Raw genomic sequence first — 20088 nt, 5'->3', positions numbered from 1 at the left:
AAGGCGCATATTTATCACCCAGCAGGAATCTGTAAATTGTGCTCCTATTCGCGCAAAGTTCCTCTAGCAAAAGTCAGTGGGGGCGGCACTCTTTTCGTGAACATAGCGCGCAGCGGAAGATCCGAAATCGCCAAGAAATGGCTATGGCTATCAATGCTGTTGTCGCCTGTGAAAATACTTGCCCAGAAAGAAGATGGCAGATCATGTTCGAATGTGTTTCTACTGCGTACTGCAAGTTCGTGCAACAAGCTAGTGAAACTATGTGCTTGCGGCTTTCTTTTATGTAGGAACAGCAGCAACACAGTACCGTTACATCCTCTATTCTCAGAAGCACGACGAAGACTAGCAGAAGGCAATTTGTTAACACTGGCGAGCACTAGATGAGATACAAAACAAAGCATATCGGAACAAACGAATTTGAAACGATGTGTAAGCAATCCACGTCCGGCAAACCGGCTGGAGAAAAGAGTCGGCGCTGCTCTGTCTCACCAAAGTTACGCGCTGTACAAACCATACAAAAGTCCTTACGACACACGGCGCATCACGAGTCAGAAAGTCAGCGGTGTCCGTTCTCCGTGCAAGTAGACAGAGATGACTACTCTGTCCATGGAATAGACGCAACCTCCACTTCTGTGCCAGCGTAAGTAAAAATGCAGGTAACTTACTTTAGTGTTTCTCTGGCGGACATCATTGTGGATGCCACCATTAATTGAAACTCTACAAACGTCTTGTGTCAAAGTTCATTCACAGATATGGCAGTCAAATTCGTCATTATGCTTCTGAAATTATTTTTAACATGCAACATTGTATGTGTAATATCGCCGTTGGCGTTATCTAATTAGATTAAGTGATCGTGAAGCGCCATTGAAAGAGTATAATAAGTTTTGATGAGTTTCAATGCAGATTTTCCTGTTAGTCATCACTTGATGAGCTGAGATGTACTGCAGAGGAGGGCGCTAGTTTGCGGACGGCTCGGTCTGCTCTTGGGCGGCGCGCATGTCGTAGGCCCGCTCGTAGAACTTCTCGTAGATGCGGCGGATGATGAGTATCTCGTCGATGAGCGCTTGCGTCACCATCTGCACGAACGCGAGCAGGATGACGAAGACGAGGCAGAGGCCCGTGATGATGGTGACGTTCTCGCGGACGTAGCGGTGCGCCGAGTCAAGGCAGTTGCCCGTGTACACCTGGAACCAGGCGTCGTAGTCGGTCATGTTGAGCACGTTGCGACCGCACGACAGACTCACCACCTGCGATGAAGGGCCACATATTTAGTTCTGGGGCTCGGAACGGAATTAGTAAAATAAATAAATTCAAAGTATCTTGAGATGATGGAACAGCGAATACAAGATAGGGAAGGCAAACAAGAAGCACATATGGCACCGTTAGAGTTATGTTAGAAACCTGTTAGAATTCTGTTAGAATTTGTTAGAAACTTGTTCTGCATTATTCGCTTTGCTCTGCTGTGCGCCAAACGATGGTGAGTGAGCTCGTTATGTTGATGTCACAAAACTTGCAGCTTGATATAGCCCCAGGGCCACGTATAAATTAGAACAACACGGCTGGCGCTGTATGTTAATTGAACTAACGCAACAGGTAACGTAACAGGTAGAAACCTTGAAGGCCGAACAAGGAAAATCACTTTTAGGACTGCAGGTGGCCATTAAGAAAAACTCCTTCTGTATGCCCCGAATGCTGTTAACGCCCGGCGTACGTTTCTATGGGTAGTTATAAACATGCCGGAAGTTGCCTGTACAATTGTGATTTTCTACCCGCTCCTGTATGAGCCTTTAAAAAAAAAAGATTACATTATAAATAAATAAATAAATAAATAAATAAATAAATAAATAAATAAATAAATAAATAAATAAATAAATAAATAAATAAATAAATAAATAAATAAATAAATAAATAAATAAATAAATAAATTCATTTCTAGGCGTGTGTAAGCGAATGACCGCAATCCTTGGAATGGTTAATTTTTTTAAACCCATCAGCAGTTAATCTCAGTGCAGTTGAAAAGTTAAGCAAACGTTCCATGTAAAGACCACGAAGTAACGTCACAGCACATGCACTATCAACAAGACCTGACACAAAAAAACTGGCATAGATACTCAACTGTTGTAAATGAAAATCATCAGAATATCAACAGAGACCGCTTTCGGATGCACTGGCACGCACCTGATCGGTGGTATTCCGCTTGCAACACGAGTAGGGCACTGAGCAGCGCTCGTTGCTGGGGTTAGCGCGGGAGCAGTTGAAGTACATGTTGGCGTTCCAGTCCCGGAAGTTCCTTCTAGAGATGCCGCAGCATTGCATTCGCTCCTGCAGTCGCATGACGAGGCAGAAATTTTTGTTCGTCGGCAATTACTCACCGTGCCATTTATCATGGTTAGTTATGGATAGTTGTGAAGTCTACAAATCAAAATTCGATCATTTATTTATTTATTTCACACTTTGGGGGACAGCAGACAAACACAATGCCTGATGCAGGAACAGAAGCTAAATGCAATTGGTGTCTGGCGAGGCCTCTGTCCCTATATAGTTTTTCCTTAACAAAACTAGGTATATAACGCAACGCTGTTATATACAAAAACTTTTCACATGTACAATAGCAAAAAACAACTCACCCCACTTTGTAGCCTAATTTCGATCAACATAGGACAAAAGTAACTGCTGTGTAATAGCACAAACTAAGACGCATAGTATTTTGTAGATTGTGAAAAAATTTACACATAATGTAAAATGAACACAAAAACAAGATCGCAGAATAAGATGTATAGTAAACTTTCTGTGTTGCACAAGACTTATTTTACAAAAGGAAGGAAGTTCATTTATGTACATATTTTGTACAAGAGGACTGCAATATATGAATAATACGGCGTTTAAACACACGCGCTGTACATTTAATGTTTAACATTCCTTGAAATGTATTTGGGGTGGCAGGTATTTGATAGAACATTGTTTCCTTTCCATTATTTGTCCTTATTTTTAGTGTGCGGAGTTTTCGGTTCCTTAAGAGCTATTGAACATTTTCAGAGCCCTTATTTTCATGAAATTTCTTCTGGCGTATTATTTGCAATATTTCAAATAACAATTTATCCGCCCTTAGCATACAGTGTTTTTTGAACAGAGGAGCTGTTCTTAAGTCCTGTACGCATCCAAGAAAAGATTCAAAGCATCACGATACTTTTCTTTTGTAAAGTAGTGAGCTTAGTTTAATTGCATTGCGTAGTGGTCCTCAAACAGTCAACTCATATGTTAATATAGAGTAGAAAAGAGCAAAATAAATATTCTTTTTCAGCCAGACAGGTATCAAACGAGCTATCCTGTACAGACATCCGACTATACGGGCTGACTTCGTGCTTAAGTTTTTTATGTGAGTAGACCAGCTCACGCCTTTATGAAACCAAACCCCGAGAAACTTTTGCTCCTTTACTTGATTTATTAAAGTGTCCTCAAATTTAACAGCGAGTTTGTTTGTTGAAAGTTTGTTGATAGGACGAAATATGATATGTGTTGCTTTAGAGGCATTTAGTCGTAGTTCCTTAACCAGTTTGACAGGTGTGCAAGGTTGGTGTTTAGAGAATAATTTAATGTCAGTAAATTATGCGAAGAGAAGAAAATATTATTGTCATCTGCATACATTATAACTTCAGACTAACTGTCTATATCGATAATGTCATTAATATATATGAGAAATAATAATGGATCTACTATGCATCCTTGCGGTACTCCTTGTTTTAGCTTCGCAAGCTTTGATACTGCGTCGCTAACCTTGACCACGTGATACTGATCGTTCAGATAACTAATCTTGATATAAGGCTGTATCTCGATACTTTCCTGAGTAATAAATAAAACTGTATATAACCAAATGGTTTCTTAATGTCTAGAAACAAACCTAGTGTTTATTTTCTACTTTCCATGTTTTAAATTATTTTGTCTTTTATGCAAACTATAGCCTGTTCATTTGACCGGCACTTCCGAAAACCAGACTGACACTGTGTTATGACTTGATGTTTTTCGAAAAATGAAGCTTGTAGGACATAAATATAAAGTTAGTTGTGGTTTAACTCTGGTTAACCCTAGTTGAATTGCGATAGCAACGGCGGAAGCTTCTTATGCCTGCTACATTATTTCCCTATCACGCCCTAACAGTGTAAGGTGCTACATTATTGTAAACACTTAAGCTCACTCTTTAAGAGTATGATGCGAGAGCGTAATCCTCCTCCTCCTCCTCCTCCTCCTCCTCCTCCTCCTCCTCCTCCTCCTCCTCCTCCTCCTCCTCCTCCTCCTCCTCCTCCTTTTCCTCGGCTGTTCAAGGTCAAGCATGGCCTCCGCCGGGACCGTGCGACGGCTCGAAACCCAGTGCAGTATTGCTATCTCAACAATACTTTCAAATGTCTTAGATATAGCAGGAAGTACTGAAATAGGTCTGTAGATAAAGAGATGACATCTCCGCCATTGAATATTGCAGTAACTTTCTCGATCTTCAGTTTTATCATAAGCACACCGGTTCTCAAAGTCAGGTTAATTATATAGCTAAAGACTTCACATATAACAGGCGACATCAGCTTTATATCATTTGGCCAAAGTTCGCCAATACCAGGAGCTACATTATTTTTAAGTTTGCCAACTATATTTAAGATTTCACTTGGGTCAGTAGGTCGAAGAAAAAGAGTCTGGCTCGGCGTTGTACCAGCTGGCATTGTGCCATCGCACTCGTTTACATTGGTATTGATATAGGAATCAGCATACACAAAATGTGTGCTAATTGCATTAGCTAGGGGTAATTAATGGTGAAACCTTATAAGGGTTTTACCATTAAATACGAGTTGACTAATTTTATTCTGTGCTTTCTTTCTTGAAGTTAACGAGTTTACAACGTCCTAAATTCGACCTGGATATACGCCCTCAATAAGATTCTGGGAGTAACATTGTATTGCTTTACTTAACTCCGTTGTTAATGAATTTCGGCACTTCTTGAATTCTTCCAATATAGTTGGATCTCAAAAAGGAATAAAGTCATGGTATAAATGTTCTTTTTTTTTTTATACGCCGATAAAGCTGAGCATTAATCCATGGTTTCCTGTATTTCTTTCTACTACGAGATGATAGCTTTAGCACCGGAAACGCAGCACTATATAAAGCGCGCAGTAAAAAACTGAATTTCTCGTAAGCTATGTTGGCCTTACGTTCATTATATATCTCCCTCCAGTCAATCAGCTCTACCAGACAAATAAATTCCTTTTGAGTTTTGGGGTTTATGGCCCGCCGACCTTCATTATTATGCTTGTTTTGGCATTTTGAAATCGGAAAAAGCAAGAACCCTGGCCGATGGTCGTTTACAGCATAGTAAATTATCTCACTGTTAATTTCCGGTGGCTTTCCATTTGTTATACAAACATCCAAAATCGTGGCAGCCTGCTGTGGGAAGTCTAGTTGGCTGCCTTACATAATTTGCGAAGCAGTACGTTGATAAACTGTTTCAACTGTTTTTACTTGAGGATCATTCGAAACTAAGTGGACATTAATGTCACCCATTATTATGCAAGAGGTGTTAGAAAATGCAGGAGATGACAGCATTATGCCGACAAATTCTAGGAAGCGACCTTTGCGTTCCATAGGTTGCCGGCGAAGCGTGACCACAACTATTTTTCCAACGCGTAGACGTAAGCATTCAAAATCACCACTAATAGCTGAGAAATAATCGAACGGCTCATAAGAAAATGTGCCCTTAAGACATACAGGCAACCCTCCTCCCTTCTTTTAATTACGACAGAGATGTTCTGATCGGTAGCCTGAAAAGTGAGGTTCAGCTTCACCGTCCGATAGCCATGTCTCACTGATCGTCAAAATATCGAACTCAGCTGAGAAAGGATGCAAAAATCAAGCAATGTCATATGCTTTTAGTCGCATACTTCTACACTGTGCATGAATTGCAGGAAAAAAAAAAAAAAAAAAACGACCGCACGAGAAATCAGGGTTAACAGCATCAACTATGTAGTATCTGCATTTGTCTTCTGGATCTACATTCGTCAAGAAAAATAACAAAGCAAACAGCTATTACATTTCTCTCAGTCTCTAACCGCTGCTTTCATCCGAGTCTCCTTCATAAACAGTATGAGTGATGTCCGATTTTCTCTGTTGATTTTATTCAAGTCTCCTTTATGAGCAATATACATGATGTCGGATCCCTCATCTCTACATACGAGCACCTTGCCTCCAGCAGTCCAGGCATATTTCCATTTCTCTGCCTTTTTCTTTTTGATCGCCTCTGAGAGCCTCCTTTTTTCGCGTCAAATGCTCATTCATAAAAATAGAAGTTGCTGCTTCTTCCAGACCGAGCATTGAGCTATCTATCTACATTCTGAACTTTGACAGCAGGTCATTACGCCTGCTACGTCTTACAAAGCAAACAACTATGTTCTTGGCATCTTGTTTAGGCGCGCACACCCAGTGACAAGTGTCGATGTCAACCATGCTGTCAATGCTTACCCTTACGCTCTCTCCTATTTTGTTTATCACAGCAAGTGGGTCGTTGCCATCTGGGACACTCTTAATCTCGAGGTTGTTAATATCAAGCTGTTCGCATCTTTGTGATAGCTGCGAGGTTTTGCCTTTCAGTTCGTTGTTTCGCCTGAGCAGTTCCTGCATTTCGCGCCTCAAGTTCTTCATCTCAGTTCCAGTATCTTTGACACCATTACAATTATCAGTGCAGTAGGATACACCTTTCTTAAGCGCCCGTATTTCTTCTCCGAAATCACGCCTCAAATTCTCAAGCGTCCTGGGAATCTCACGCAAATTTTTCGACGTTTCTGCATCCCGTTCAAAAGGAGCCTCCCCCCCGTCACAGTGAATTATATGAGTTCACTGGGTTGATGACTAGACTGCGGTGCCGCCTGCGAGCTGAGCAGGGAGTTATTATTGTTATAATTGGTATCTCTACCATCACTGTAGACTGCCAAGCGTGCTATCTCCAAGAGCTGCAGCTTGCTTGAGGCAAGTCGGGAGCAAAGATGTGAAGATGACACAATGGAACCCAGGCGGACTCCGTCGCGACAGCCTCTCCCAGCTCTTGTGCCTTGCTAAACCTCTGTCCTTCCTGTAAAGGTTTCCCGAGGATCTCAACGACCCAACATCCAACAACCCAACAACCCAAAAGCTGCTTTTTATCCCAAGGAACGACGCTGGTAGCCCCAGGCAGGCACTGCTTGAAATACTAGACAAAATGTCACTATACTCGATCCTTTTGATAAACCAGGAAACTTCCTTTTTTATTTTTTTTTTCATTTTCTCTCCTTGCGGACCCGACAGTGAGCGAGCATACCAAGCAAACTCAGTTGCACTCGCTTAACAAATCCTGAGAGGGATTAAGCGAAAATTTAAATGAAGTAGACGTTATTTCTCCAGTTGGGCAAGAAAAAACGCTTGCGATTATAGTTGCATCGGCCGAGACTCTACCCACAGCCATAGTAGAGTGAATGGCGTTTATTGAGCGAACACACGTATTTATATGCTTGGGACACGTGAGACAAGACAGCCACACAAGTACGTGGCCAATCCATGAAACCAAAACAAGAAAAAAAGGTGTCCTTTTTGGTGAGATTAAACCAATGTATACAAGGACAAAGCTTCTCTCTCCGTTTTTTTGGGCGTCACGGTGTCAAGCTTGCATACGGGAGGTGCTCAAAATAGGCTCTGGCATATATCCCACCTGTATGCTGTCCATGAGCCTCTGGAAGTCCGGCGAGTCTCGGTAGTGGACGATCAGCTCCATGGAGAAAGTATCCGACAGCACCTTCTTGATCTGCGCCGGCAGGAAAAAGACGATGAGGCCCACCACCAGGTTGATCAGCAGCAGCGCCGTGATGAAGGACGAGTACACGTTCAGCAGGCACGTGTTCTCGCGCAGAGCTCCCACGCAGCCGCAGAAGGAGAGCGACATCGTCACCAGGCCGAACAGCATCACCGTGATCTCCATCTTGATCAAGAACAAGCTGCCAACAACGGGGCATTTTGAAAACCTCTTAAATGAATAGAAATAGCAAATGGTTGGTATTGCGTATTCTGTGTTCTGAACAATGCGCAGCAGATCTTAAAGCATGATCAGGCACGTGTATTGCGCGAAAAGCTTGAAAATAATTGATAATGAATTAACTTCCCTCATTACCTTTGGGTAACGGTTCCAGCCGCCGAACGGCAGCCGTGACATTAGAGACGAATTGAGGTGTACCTGAGGTGAATAAAAGAGTGCGCACAGTATAGATCTCTGATCTATTCATCTTAATTCATCTTAATTCATCTGTCCAAAAGGTGGACCGTAAAGAAATCAATGAAGCAACGATACTGTAGCTATTTTATGACCCACGTGAACATCTCGTCAGTGACGTCACGGCCGTTCTTCGGCGACTAAAATCGAAATCAAAACTGCATGCGAATAAAATGAATTGTTAACTATTTACCTAACGTAGTCGAATTTCGAGTTGTGGCTTCTGTATACACTATTATCCTCCGCACTATGCGAACGAAAAAAAAAAAAAAAAAAACCCATCGAAAGTTTTAATATCTCTACTTGACATTTGCCTCTGTTATAGGGAAATGGATCGACAGCTGTGTTTTTAGAAAGGTCTGGGTGTCCTAGGCAAGTGAGACGGGCCTGATGCTGTGCACGGTCATGTGTTCTAGTTCGTATTGTTCTTTAGAACGCTGAAAAGCTATGTAATTAATGCATGTTATATGAGAAACGTTTTAATCAATGGCATCGGAAAAATAGTGAGAAGTCAGAAGCTGTAGATCGTTTAGAAATTAAACAGACAGACTGAAATGATTACAACGCGCTATTCACGATGCTATTTTTTTTTTTTTTTTTTACTGGCCGGGAAAGGAAAATCGTCAATGGGTCAGCAGTTACTTGCAGCCGCTGCAAATGTAAAGCCGCATTGCGGAGACTGATCCAGTGTTGAGAGAATTTGTCTCAGACGGTGCGTCTTAGGGTTCTAATCTATGGTGCCTCATTGCGCGCGCTCCCCTCTGCCGCCGTGCAGGGTGGATTCGACTGCTACGACGTCCGCAATGACGATGCCCGCTTGTTAGGCAGCCACGGGCGGCAGCGGAAGGGAGTATGTATATATATATATATATATATATATATATATATATATATATATATATATATATATATATATATATATATATATATATATATATATATATATATATATATATATATATATATATATATATATGAGCATCGAGGCACCCTACCTAAGTCGGACAGCGACATGTAGAGATCGTTGTGATAAAACGTGTGCTTCTTTAACGATATGGCAAATGCACATTTTCGAATAAGCAATGCGAAATGTCTCAGATTAATATTCTGTAATGTTTTTAAAGCGCAATTTTCAACTGGGCTTCCTGCAGCAGAAAACGGCCGTGCAAGCCAGCAGCGCAAATACCTAAAAAGAAAGTTTTCTTTGGCTAGTTCGTAAGTAAATAACTGTTCCCCACACGTGTCAGCTAACAGTCTAGACTCTGACTTAACCTCTATTTACTCCACCGTTCCCAAGGCTCGCTCCTCGTTCCGCTGCATTTTCTAATTTATATTAACTATTTGCTTTCTTCTGTTTCCTCCAAGATCCTTTTATTTCATGATGATTTCGTTGTTTTCCGGGCAATCAGTGTGCTTTGCGATGTCAGTGCACGTTAAAGAACCCCAGGTGGTCGAAATTTCCGGAGTCCTCCACTACGGCGTTTCTCATAGCCTGAGTTGCTTTGGGACGTTAAACCCCAGCAACCAAGCCAAACCAAACCAAAACATATTTCTAAATATAACAGGATCGCCTGCATATCTTCAATTAAATCGAGCCTTAATCTACTATTCTTGACTTCACGTCTGCAAATATTTCGGATCCTGCCTTTTCCATAATATTTTTCATCACCTACATTTTCAAAGCGAGTTTATCACTCCGCAGCATCGCCTGTCATCGCGATTAGATGACGCCTACAAATCAGGTGTCCCATCTCGCAGAGCTAACGCTTTCTTTCAGTCGCTCTTACCGCTCACTGCAGCGGAGTGGAGTCACCTTCCCGCACCGACCGCAACAATTAAAAATTGCCAGCTTTTCAAGAACGCCACAGCTAACACTCTATGAGTAAACACATCTGTAACTGTTCGATATGACTAGCCCCATTACTTCGTGTTGCATCTTTTATACCTGTGTTTAAAAAGTGCCATAGCCGACATTGCACGAAAATACTTATATGTAATCTTTTTATATTGTAATGAGAGACACAATGGCCACAGTCTCGCCATATCGCAGTGCCTGTCCGGTGTCTGTCCGTGTTTGTCCGAAGAGCGAATAAAGAAGTCGAGGGAGGCGGTAGCTGGCAGCTGACATGGCCGAGCGCTAACTGGACGTAGGGCTTCCTGACATTACGTTTTGCAGGAGCTGCCAACTCGGGTCTCCCCTTTCATATGGGAGGGTGATATCAGAATCAGCCTGTCAAGTCCATTGCATCCACGCGATCCCAAGGCGAGGCCACGCAGGCACGTTCATACGCCTCGGTTAAGGCGGGGCTTTACATGTTGGCTGGTAGCTCACGCTATCGCGTTATCACGAAGGTGGCAGTGAAAACAGAGAGGAAAAAAATGCCGTGAGGCTTTTGCCTTACCACACATTAGTGGTCAAAAGTGCCCCTATGGCATAAATAATGCTGAAACCATAGAGCAAACTACTATGTGCAAAAAAAAACATGTTTTTACTTTCAAGCCGAACGTAAGCGTAGCCATGCACATAGCTCTCGCTTAACTCAAGATTTAACCACAAGCTAAACCACAGCTAATTTTTACCAGAACCATTCCTCTTTTTTGCTCTTTTTTTTGCGTTCCTTTTATGCCTGCAACCACTCCCCTTTTTAACGCCTTCGGTCATGAGAGTGCACAAATAAATAAAAATAACGGAACACAGATCTTTAACGTGCGCTGACATCGCACAGCACACGACGCCTCTTCGTTTCGCCTCCATCGAAACGCGGCCACGGCGGCTGCGTTTCGATGGAGGCGAAACGAAGAGGCGTCGTGTGCTGTGCGATGTCAGCGCACGTTAAAGATCCCCAGGTGGTCGAAATTACTTCGTAGCCCTCCACTACGGCCCCCCTTTCTCTCTATCCACTTTCACTCCCACCTTCATCCCTTCCCTTACGGCGCGGTTCAGGTGTCCACAGAGCAAGTGTGACAGATACTGCGCCTTTCCCTTCCTATGAACCAACCAACCAACCAACCAACCAACCAACACGAGTTCCGTCGCCGTTCATTGTGTCTGTGTTTACAGCATTTAACCATAGCGCAAATATTGTTAGGCTTCCAGCTGAAAGTTGAATTTTATTAAACAAACAATGTGCAGCCACGAGACAAAAAAACTGTCATCGCAAACCATGCTTAAAAATATTGTTTTCGAATCAGTGATCAGCTAGCCCATTTACTGACTGCTGCAACAGTGAGTAGAAGGCAATGGTTGTGATAGTAAAATAATAACTCTTCGATAGGGTTGATAGGGTACCGCACAAGCTGAACAGCAGCAAAGGAATAACAGCACCGGAAAACTGCCTTAACCCTATCCGTACGTTAGCACACATAACATCTGCTCTTCCGCTTTACGTAAGCTATACTTTTTAAGACGTAAGCTTAAAAATTCTCCCTCGAGCGTAGAACTACTTGCTTACAATTCACTAATTAGACCGAAATTTGAATATGCATGCGCTGTTTGGGATCCGTTTACTAAACATAATATCACCCGTTTAGAAAAGGTACAAAGAAAAGCAGTGAGGTTTATTCACTCTAAATTTTCTCCGTATGACTCACCCTCTCAATTAATGCAGGTTAATTGTATTGAATGTCTTGATCAACGAAGAAAAAATTTACTCTTGCAATTTCTTTCCGCGCTTTCGAATCGAGACCTAGCTATTAACCCTCCACCATATCTGTCGCTTTTATAATCGAGGCATACGCGCCACCATCATCCTAACTCCCTGACGCCGCATTTCGCACGAACTGTTTGATTCAAGTTTTAATTTTTTTTCCTCGCACAGTAACAGACTGGATTGATTCATTATTGCCTTTCTCCACACTTTGATGTTTATTACCATTGTGATTATTGTTTTGTTGCCATGTTACTACCCTGCTTCGACCTGCACAAGGTTCGCAGTATTGAATAACGGAACACAAACACGAGTTCCGTCGTCGTTCATTGTATCTGTGTTTACAGCATTTAACCATAGCGCAAATATTGTTAGGCTTCCAGCTGAAAGTTGAATTTTATTAAACAAACAATGTGCAGCCGCGAAAAGAAAGAAAGAAAGAAAGAAAGAAAGAAAGAAAGAAAGAAAGAAAGAAAGAAAGAAAGAAAGAAAGAAAGAAAGAAAGAAAGAAAGAAAGAAAGAAAGAAGGGCAAGCTTAGAGCTCAACTTAAGCTCTACGGCTTGCAGAAAAAATTGCACAAGGTGCTGGTAACAGAGAGCGGACAACGTTCGCACACATCTTTACGCCCGTGTAAGACAAATGATTTAGAACTAAGCATTTTGTGTTATCCGGAAATAAACGGGTTGAACACGCAAGCACATGTGCCAGATATCAAGGATACAAGACGGTCAAACACCACGGGAAACAGCACGAAAATCATGAACGACTGACTTTACGAATGCAGAAATGGCTGCACACACACGAACGGTTCGTGGGTTTGCATGTACTTGTCGCTTGTCATCGCAGTTCTCTAGGAAATACGAACACCGTCCAATCATATCGCGACTGGTTCGTGCACTGGGCCACGCAACACCCGGGCAATTCACCCTCTCAGCGAGCCGCGACGCAGCGTGGGCCACCGGTCGAAAGACAGCACTCACCTTTTCACAGAAAGACCCTGCAAGAGGGCGCGCGGATCGAGGCATAGTATTCTAATCTTGTTTCGCGCTTCGCCGGCTTTTTTACCGCTAAAAAGAGCTACGCTAAATGTTACCTTGGCGTAAAGAATTGAATCCTCTTCTTTGATGTGACAGTGTTAAGGTCTGTTCGCCAGAAACTGCCGCGTAACCACTATCCGCTTTGTAAGAGAAAAAAATGACGAGCATGCCTCTGGCAGGTGGTAGTTGGCAGGTGGTAGTTGGCAGGTGACATGGTGCCGGAACTGATTGGTCGGCGGGTCGTGTGTCGTAACAAAATCGCATGACGTGGCCGAGATAACAGGACTTGGGCAATTGCTTTCAGATGAGAGAGTGAGATCCCAATCCTTGGATTGCGAGACGCTACTGCGAGGCCACGCTCATATGGCTTCGTTAAAGCTGACGAGTGCATTCTGATTAATATGGGTGGAATAATTAGCGAGGCAAAATAAAAGTATGGGCGATTACGCGAGCAGCAGTGTATACGGAGGATCTGCAAGTGAAACCGCACATGGGAGCTACCAAAAATACTCAATTGGGCGACTTGGTGCGTTTGTATTTTAGGAAATGATAGCGCAGAGAAGACAAGGACAAAATAAGGGATACGCACACAAAGCATTCGCGACCTACAACTTCCGAAGTGGCAATTTTTCCGAAATAAATATTTAAGAAGTAAGCCAATGAGCTTTTATTAATTATTTACTCTCCAGAACGAAACAAAATTCTTGACAGTAGGACGCACGACTGTGAACGTCATTTTCTAAAGAAACTTCGTTAGATATATAGCTGGGACACCGGGTACAGCTCCGCCACTTGGCCTGCCTGTTTCGCCCCTGCTAGTAACGATTTGCCTTGCACAACCGCTGCTTCACAAGCCAATGCACCATCTGCGAGAAGGCGTGACAGATGTCGTGTAGCCAGCAATATGTATGTCCTGGTAGGCACTCGTCACGTGCTGGTGACCACAGAGCAGCCCCGAAGCACGGTGCGCATCATGGCTTTGATCGCCACAAAAACAGTGATGACACTTAAAGCAAGCACCGAAGCGGCACCAGCTATTGGGCAGGCCCGTAGCGCTCACCTGAAGATGTTGTAAGTGGTCTTTTGCGTCGGGATATCCGACTGCGTCCAGGTGTCCACGTAGGCATACGCTCCGACCAGCAGCAGGATAAGGCCGATGAGCCAGATGATCAGGTTCATCACCAATAGCGGGAAGCGCACGTACGGGTTGACGTCCAGAAGGACGGTAGCCTCGGTCGAGGCTATGCCGCCAACCTCGCTGGTCCCGAACCCCGACTTGCGGACCACCGAAGAGGGTGCTGTGTGGAGGACAGACTCGCTTTCAGCCTCATGAGTGATTGTTTTAGTGTAGTGAAAATGGTCATCAGATACCTGAAGCCCAGCTGAAGGCTTTAGGTTAAAGACAGTGCATGGAGATATATATGCAAACGAAGATAGTAGCGGCAGCATCGACGGTATGGTTCAGATGCAGTGTGCCAGGTGGGCAGATCTGGAAGTTTTCCACACTGGTGTAAGGTACGGTTATTCAGAAGCAATTAGGACCTGCTTTCGTTTCTACAATTCACGCTGTTAGGCAGAACAGAAGGTAACGACGAACGTTGCGAAAAGAGCAGAGATCAAGACAACGTTAAAGACATCAAGAGGATATGCAGGGAAATTGACTTCGTTGAGACATGACCTCTTGTGTGATGCAGCGAATTTCAAGGCAAAGAAAAGTATAAGGAGACCATAGAATGGTTACTCAGTGATGGGATAAGGGGATCCCATAGCCTGACGGTTGCTAGCGCGAGTCTGGGATAAGGTGGAAACGAGCGGATGATGAGTTTGTCCTACATTGGTCGCAACGAGATTGACGATGAAGTAATCGCGCGCTAACGATAGTGGATCCGGAAAAATATGAGCATGAGCCGAGCGCTATTTGTGGTCATACGGCAACGTGTCCCGTGGTTGATGACGTTGCATTTCTAAGGTTGCCGCACATGGTTCCTTAAGCTTCGCATAGCATGAGAAACGACTTGTGGCCTTGATGAAAACTGTATTTGACCGCTAAAACTCTGTCGAAGGAAGGAAACGAGACAAAACGCAAGTCTAACACGAACTGGTTTCCCGTTTGCACACCACAAAGCAAGATAACCAATGATAATTCGTCGTTAAGCAGCCGAATCAGGCTTCGGAGAGCCATGCTCTTCCCCGATCGTTGCTGGTGCTGCTATGGAGAAAGCTGAAGCTGAAGAAGACCCATAGGTGAGTACAGGTAAGAGATGCAGCTCTTACATACTTTCTTCTTGAGCGATACCGGTAAGCTGCTAGTTATAATCTGCGAGAATTTGCAAACGCGCTCCGCCCAAATCTTATTCCCCTAGTTATTTTTCTTTCATGGTAAGGATCTGCGGTTACTACCTTGCCTATAAGTAGACATTTTCGACTACCATTTCCAGTGTTACCACTTCCCTATGCAATTAATCAAAATATGCTGAACTAAAACGTTTTGAACAACAACTATAGCATAAATTCTGCAATCGTCTATGCAATTTGTTTGTTTGTTATACGGGAAGCAATGATATATGTGAGTGGCTAGACTCAGAGCGCCTTGTCCTTACCATTCGCCGTGCTCTCGATGCGTTTCTTGGCCGCCGGCTGCATGGCAGATGCTCCTGCGGTCTTAGCTGCGGCCACATCTGCTGGTAACGCGTACTCGGGCGAGGCGAAAGGAAGCTCCGGGGTGGACCCATGCATCGTCCACAGGTCATGGGGTGTGTCCGTGCCAGTGTCCACTGTTGCGGCAGTCCTGACCACGGGAGCAGCCATTGAGTTGGCGGGAATGGATTGCGTAGCCGTGTCATTTGTTCCTGCACCGGCTTCGGCTAGAACTGGTCCATCGGTAGGCACCTGTACAGCCGGGGGCGCCGCTGATTCTAGCTGCGGCTCGTCGGGCTTCGCGTCTGACTTCACTGCCGCTTTGAGCGTCGGCCCCAGTTTGGCCTCCAGGTGTGTCTCTTCTTGTACCGCTATCTTAATCGCTCCTTGCGCCTGTGCCTGAGCGTCGACTGGTTTGGTGTTGTCTGGCTGAGCATCGCTTGGTTTCATGTTAACAAGCGCCTCGGAGCTCAACGTCGGTTCTTGCTCTTTCCGGGGCTCCTTTTGCAGCACTGCTTGTTGTTTATTTGAAGGCTGCTGCACAGTGGCCTCGACCTCCGGTTGTCCCGAAGGTTTCTGGAGAGCTTCCTGCGGCTCTGACGTACCGAGAGAAGCAGCAGCTTGCGTGGTTGAGCGGCTTCCCAGGCGTTTGGTACTGGAGTTGTTCGAGGTGTCGGGTGGTGGCGGCCAGCGGTATGATTTTGGCGATCCGGTAGCCGGAGTACTGGCGTCACTACTGTGGGCTCCTGATTCGAGCGTTTGTTCGCTTTGAAGCACTGATGATGGGGAACTGGCGTGAAGACTGGGCGCCTTACCGCGATGATGCTGCGCAGTGCATAAACGAGGAAAGGAGGTTATATAAAGGGTGACAAGTTATAGGAATATTGCATACATTGTGACTGAACGGCGGTGAAGAATTTTGTGGAAGATGTTTCATATCGCCACGAAGGTGCACCTCAGGCGCGCAAAGAGTAGAAACATCGTGGGAATAGAAGGTATCAATAAGGCTAGCTCGAGGACACTTATGTTAGTGATACTATAGTCTCCGTTCCTTTGTAAATTCTAAATTCAGCGATGTCTGAGGAAATGCCATGGTTTGTACTGTAAAGTGCTATGCAGAAATAAAACCTCGCGTAATTGTTTAGTGTGGTACCATCCACCTACTTAAATAATACGGTTATCATAAAGCTTTCCGAAGTCTTTCATGTCTATACTAAGCACATTGCCAAGTACCTCACTGTGGCTTGTATTATTGTAAAGAACAGATAGAAATCACAACAAATTGGAGGTCTCTGGCATTTTGAAGGCATCATAGTCATAAGCAATATCCATTTGCAATGATAACGCAGTTTTCTTTCATATTAAACGCCAATTTATTACGAAATATGTTTCTCTCTTAAACGAAGGCATTAAAAGAAGGTGGTTTGGTGATGACATCACGATTCAAATCAGCGCCTTCAGTTGTGTTTCCAAGATGGCGGAAAAGTCTCTTGCGTGGTGAGATGTAACTAAAGATGTAGGCGATGGCATCTTCCAAGGTAATGTGGAAGTTGTCAGTCGCAGATTCCACGAGGAATCTCCTCGCATTTACCGAGCTCATGAAAAGTACCCAATGCCGACCGATACGACGGACAAAAGCATTGTGTTTCCATTCGGTGAAACAATTTGTATGAGTCGTGTGGTGACAACGCCACTTAAGCGAAGCACGGGTACTCAACAAGGTCTTAAATGGTATTAAACAAAGCGCAGCACCTTTCAGACAGACGAGTTTGACTGACAAGCCTATCTCAGTTCGAAGCTCTAAAATCCTTCAGTGTAGCCTGATGGAGAAGCGTTTAGTACCTGATTCGACTCTGTTGGAGAGCGGTGGGACGTCAATCTCTCCTCCTTTACCGCGCCAGCGACGACCGACTTCTTCGAGCCCGACTGCAACAGCTCGTCCATGTTTGAGGACGTAGTCGACATCGACGACTTCTGTAAATTAGGAGTGCAGAAGCATTCATCTCAGCTTTGCTAAAAGGACGATACTTAATAGTTATAGTTTGAGGCACCGTTTCCAAATAGCAGCTTCATCTGCCAAGGCCGCCGTGACAGGACCTCGGGAAACACTCTCCAGAAGATCCCAAGAGCTATGACGCAATTTAGAGCACTGTTATAAAGCGCTTTCCTCGACTCCATTCCACGGAAACTTTAATGGCCAATTGTAGCTCGCTTTCGTGATCACAGCGCTGCCAACGGAACAGCACAACACGGCCGAAATCCCTAAACACGGAGGCGTGTCGAAGTTTTTGTTAGTAGACTAGGTTGGGACGCACAAAGTGATGACTAGGTTTCCGGGCTAACGCACCTGTGCCCTGAACGCGGTTGCGAGCGCGAATGGCAATAAAGTGGCATTAATATTTTTTCCGCAAAATTTAAGGTGACAGCCTCTTCTACCCATTTAGTAGCAACGCTTGCCACTGGCAAGTCTCGCTGTGTTGTCAACATGCCACGTGAGTACCGTGCTGCAATATTGGCACACGAAAGCTGGAATCCTTCAAAGCGCGTACTTGAAGAGCGGTCGGGCACAAAGTCCCGCTACTATAAGCGACATTTCGACCAAGTGAATGTCTTAGCCCATGGCAAGCATTGTTTGAGCAACGGTCTGCAGGAAAATCTCAGTCCAACGACGGACGTTTTGACTGTAGGATTTTCTCTTCGTATAAGCGAGTGAGGTTGACTGATTGTACAGGCCTCTCGTGCAGGTTGTTCAGTGGGGTGCCTGCATTATATGTGCCCCTGAGGACAGAATTGGCTCATGCGAATACCGGGTTTGCTATTAGAGCGTCGTTCATCGTCTAGTGCTTTCTTATCGCCCATTGCTAAGGTATGTACTGTGTGCTTTAACGTGGGAAACTTCGCAGCAGGTGGCAGGCCTTTTTTTTCTACTTTAACCTTGTATTAGCAAACGAACCAAAGAAGGCACCTGTAGGTACTTCAGCATTGCCCTGATTCGCATGGCATCAGGCCGCCTGCTCCTATGCAGTGGGCACTTATGCTTCAAGCAACAAATTGTTCAGCCAACTGCGTTTTAAATGTGCTGTTCCTGGTCATGCTGGTTACATATGATGACCGGCGTTCGAAGTTCAAGAACCGCGCGTAGACTATGCGAAATGTCGCAGTGGAGGGCACCATGTCTAACTTCTATCCCACAGGGTTCTTGAAAGCGCGTCAACATGCACGGCTCACGATCAGAACCCTCGTACTCAGCAGCTCTGCGTTACTGACATTAGACAACCTCATTTGTTAGAACGTCGCTAGTCAATCGATGATAGCTATACCATCTCAAGCCCGCTTAACGCAATGCGCGCACCTGATCATAAAAGGAGATCCTACTGAACGATGTGGTACCGTACCCGACTCGATTTAGATGTCTGACGCTTCTTGGTCTTGGTCTTCGACTCTTTCGTGGGCTCCATCCTCGGTGGCGGCAAGATGGCGGGTACGCTTCTTCTTCGAAGCGCGAGACCACGAGCAGACGCGGTCGGAACCAAGGTTGGTGGGAACAGTGATGCCGACGCGTGGACTGTTCTAATCTAGTCCTTAAATCTGAATCCACTCTGCATGCCTATTTAATCTCACTTTTCCATCCGTGGTGCATCACTGAAATGGGAGAGGTTCTTACGATAACTATAATCTCTATGCTGCTGCTTCAACAATCATGGCCATTGATGGCATCTGCTTTCCAGGGACTTCACTTGTTGCTCAGGCTACTGAGGCACTTCAGGGCAAATGAAATCAAGGTTTGTTAATTTAAATAATTACTACAAGACGTAAACCACGCAGAAAAGTGTCCCAAATTAATAAAACTATAAGTGATCCTCAGGAAATTCTTGCATTGTAACGAAAGCGAGTAAACGCAGATAATGAGACTGGTTAATAAATGAAGGCGATAAAAAGCAAACACAGATTCAAATTCAACCCAGATAACGAAATGAAGCGCAATGAATATTAAAATGCGAGCAATTTTTAAGGATAAATACTTTCACAGTACTCCCGTGTGGATGTAACAATGTTGAAGTTTTATTGAAACGGGTAATAAATCCGAATAGAGCAGTAGTAAGCGGTTATTTATTTAACTAATATGCCGCTCTTCCCGAGAGCACCCATGCTCCACCCCAGGTTGCAAGAATGATCTCCTCGTGCCCGCGTAATCACAGATAGTTAAAAAAACACAGAGGGAGAGTGTAAAAAGGAAAGGCAGAGGGTTTAATCTAATTTAACTGTAATTAATAAACCTCGTGCCCGCGCGATCATAGATAGCATATCTACCTTAAAGAACAGAGAAGGAGAGTGAAAAATGGAAAGACATGAGGGTTAAGTGCAAGTGGTGGCCACCATAAACACCAGGAGGAGTGCAAGCGGAGTGAAAGAGAAGAAAGTTCAGTCTTCTAAGTCCCCAGTGCATGTGCCATCAAATTAGAGGAGAACAACAACAACAACATGAGCACAGTTCGC

General features: G+C 44.3%; 2 protein-coding genes across 2 annotated transcripts in view; one reads left to right on the top strand and one right to left on the bottom strand.

The window, feature by feature from the left end:
• LOC146182002 (uncharacterized) overlaps window positions 1–20088 on the top strand; it is a 223046-nt gene that overhangs the window by 149131 nt on the left and 53827 nt on the right. The window lies entirely within an intron of this gene.
• On the bottom strand, window positions 542–19049 carry LOC146182004 (uncharacterized). The gene is made up of 7 exons (XM_084577732.1): window positions 18987–19049; window positions 17485–17565; window positions 15558–16416; window positions 14015–14249; window positions 7715–7997; window positions 2179–2322; window positions 542–1247 (listed from the first exon to the last, which is right to left on the bottom strand). Exons 1-7 carry the CDS (start codon window positions 19047–19049, stop codon window positions 957–959), a joined length of 1956 nt encoding a protein of 651 aa, XP_084433858.1. The 3' UTR covers window positions 542–956.

This window comes from Amblyomma maculatum, chromosome 8 (genome assembly GCF_055883805.1).
Source record: "Amblyomma maculatum isolate TAMU_Amacu chromosome 8, ASM5588380v1, whole genome shotgun sequence".
NCBI classification, from domain to species: domain Eukaryota; kingdom Metazoa; phylum Arthropoda; class Arachnida; order Ixodida; family Ixodidae; genus Amblyomma; species Amblyomma maculatum.
Note: the sequence above shows the minus strand (reverse complement) of the source record. Positions and strands in the feature narration are given on the sequence as shown.

Coding starts and splice junctions, on each gene's coding strand:
- LOC146182004 (XM_084577732.1), bottom strand. CDS start 19,049: ATGGAGCCCACGAAAGAGTCGAAGACCAAGACCAAGAAGCGTCAGACA. Junction 14,250..15,557: donor ACGCATCGAGAGCACGGCGA/ATGGTAAGGACA, acceptor TCCACACAGCAC/CCTCTTCGGTGGTCCGCAAG. Junction 1,248..2,178: donor AGCGGAATACCACCGATCAG/GTGCGTGCCAGT, acceptor CCTTCATCGCAG/GTGGTGAGTCTGTCGTGCGG.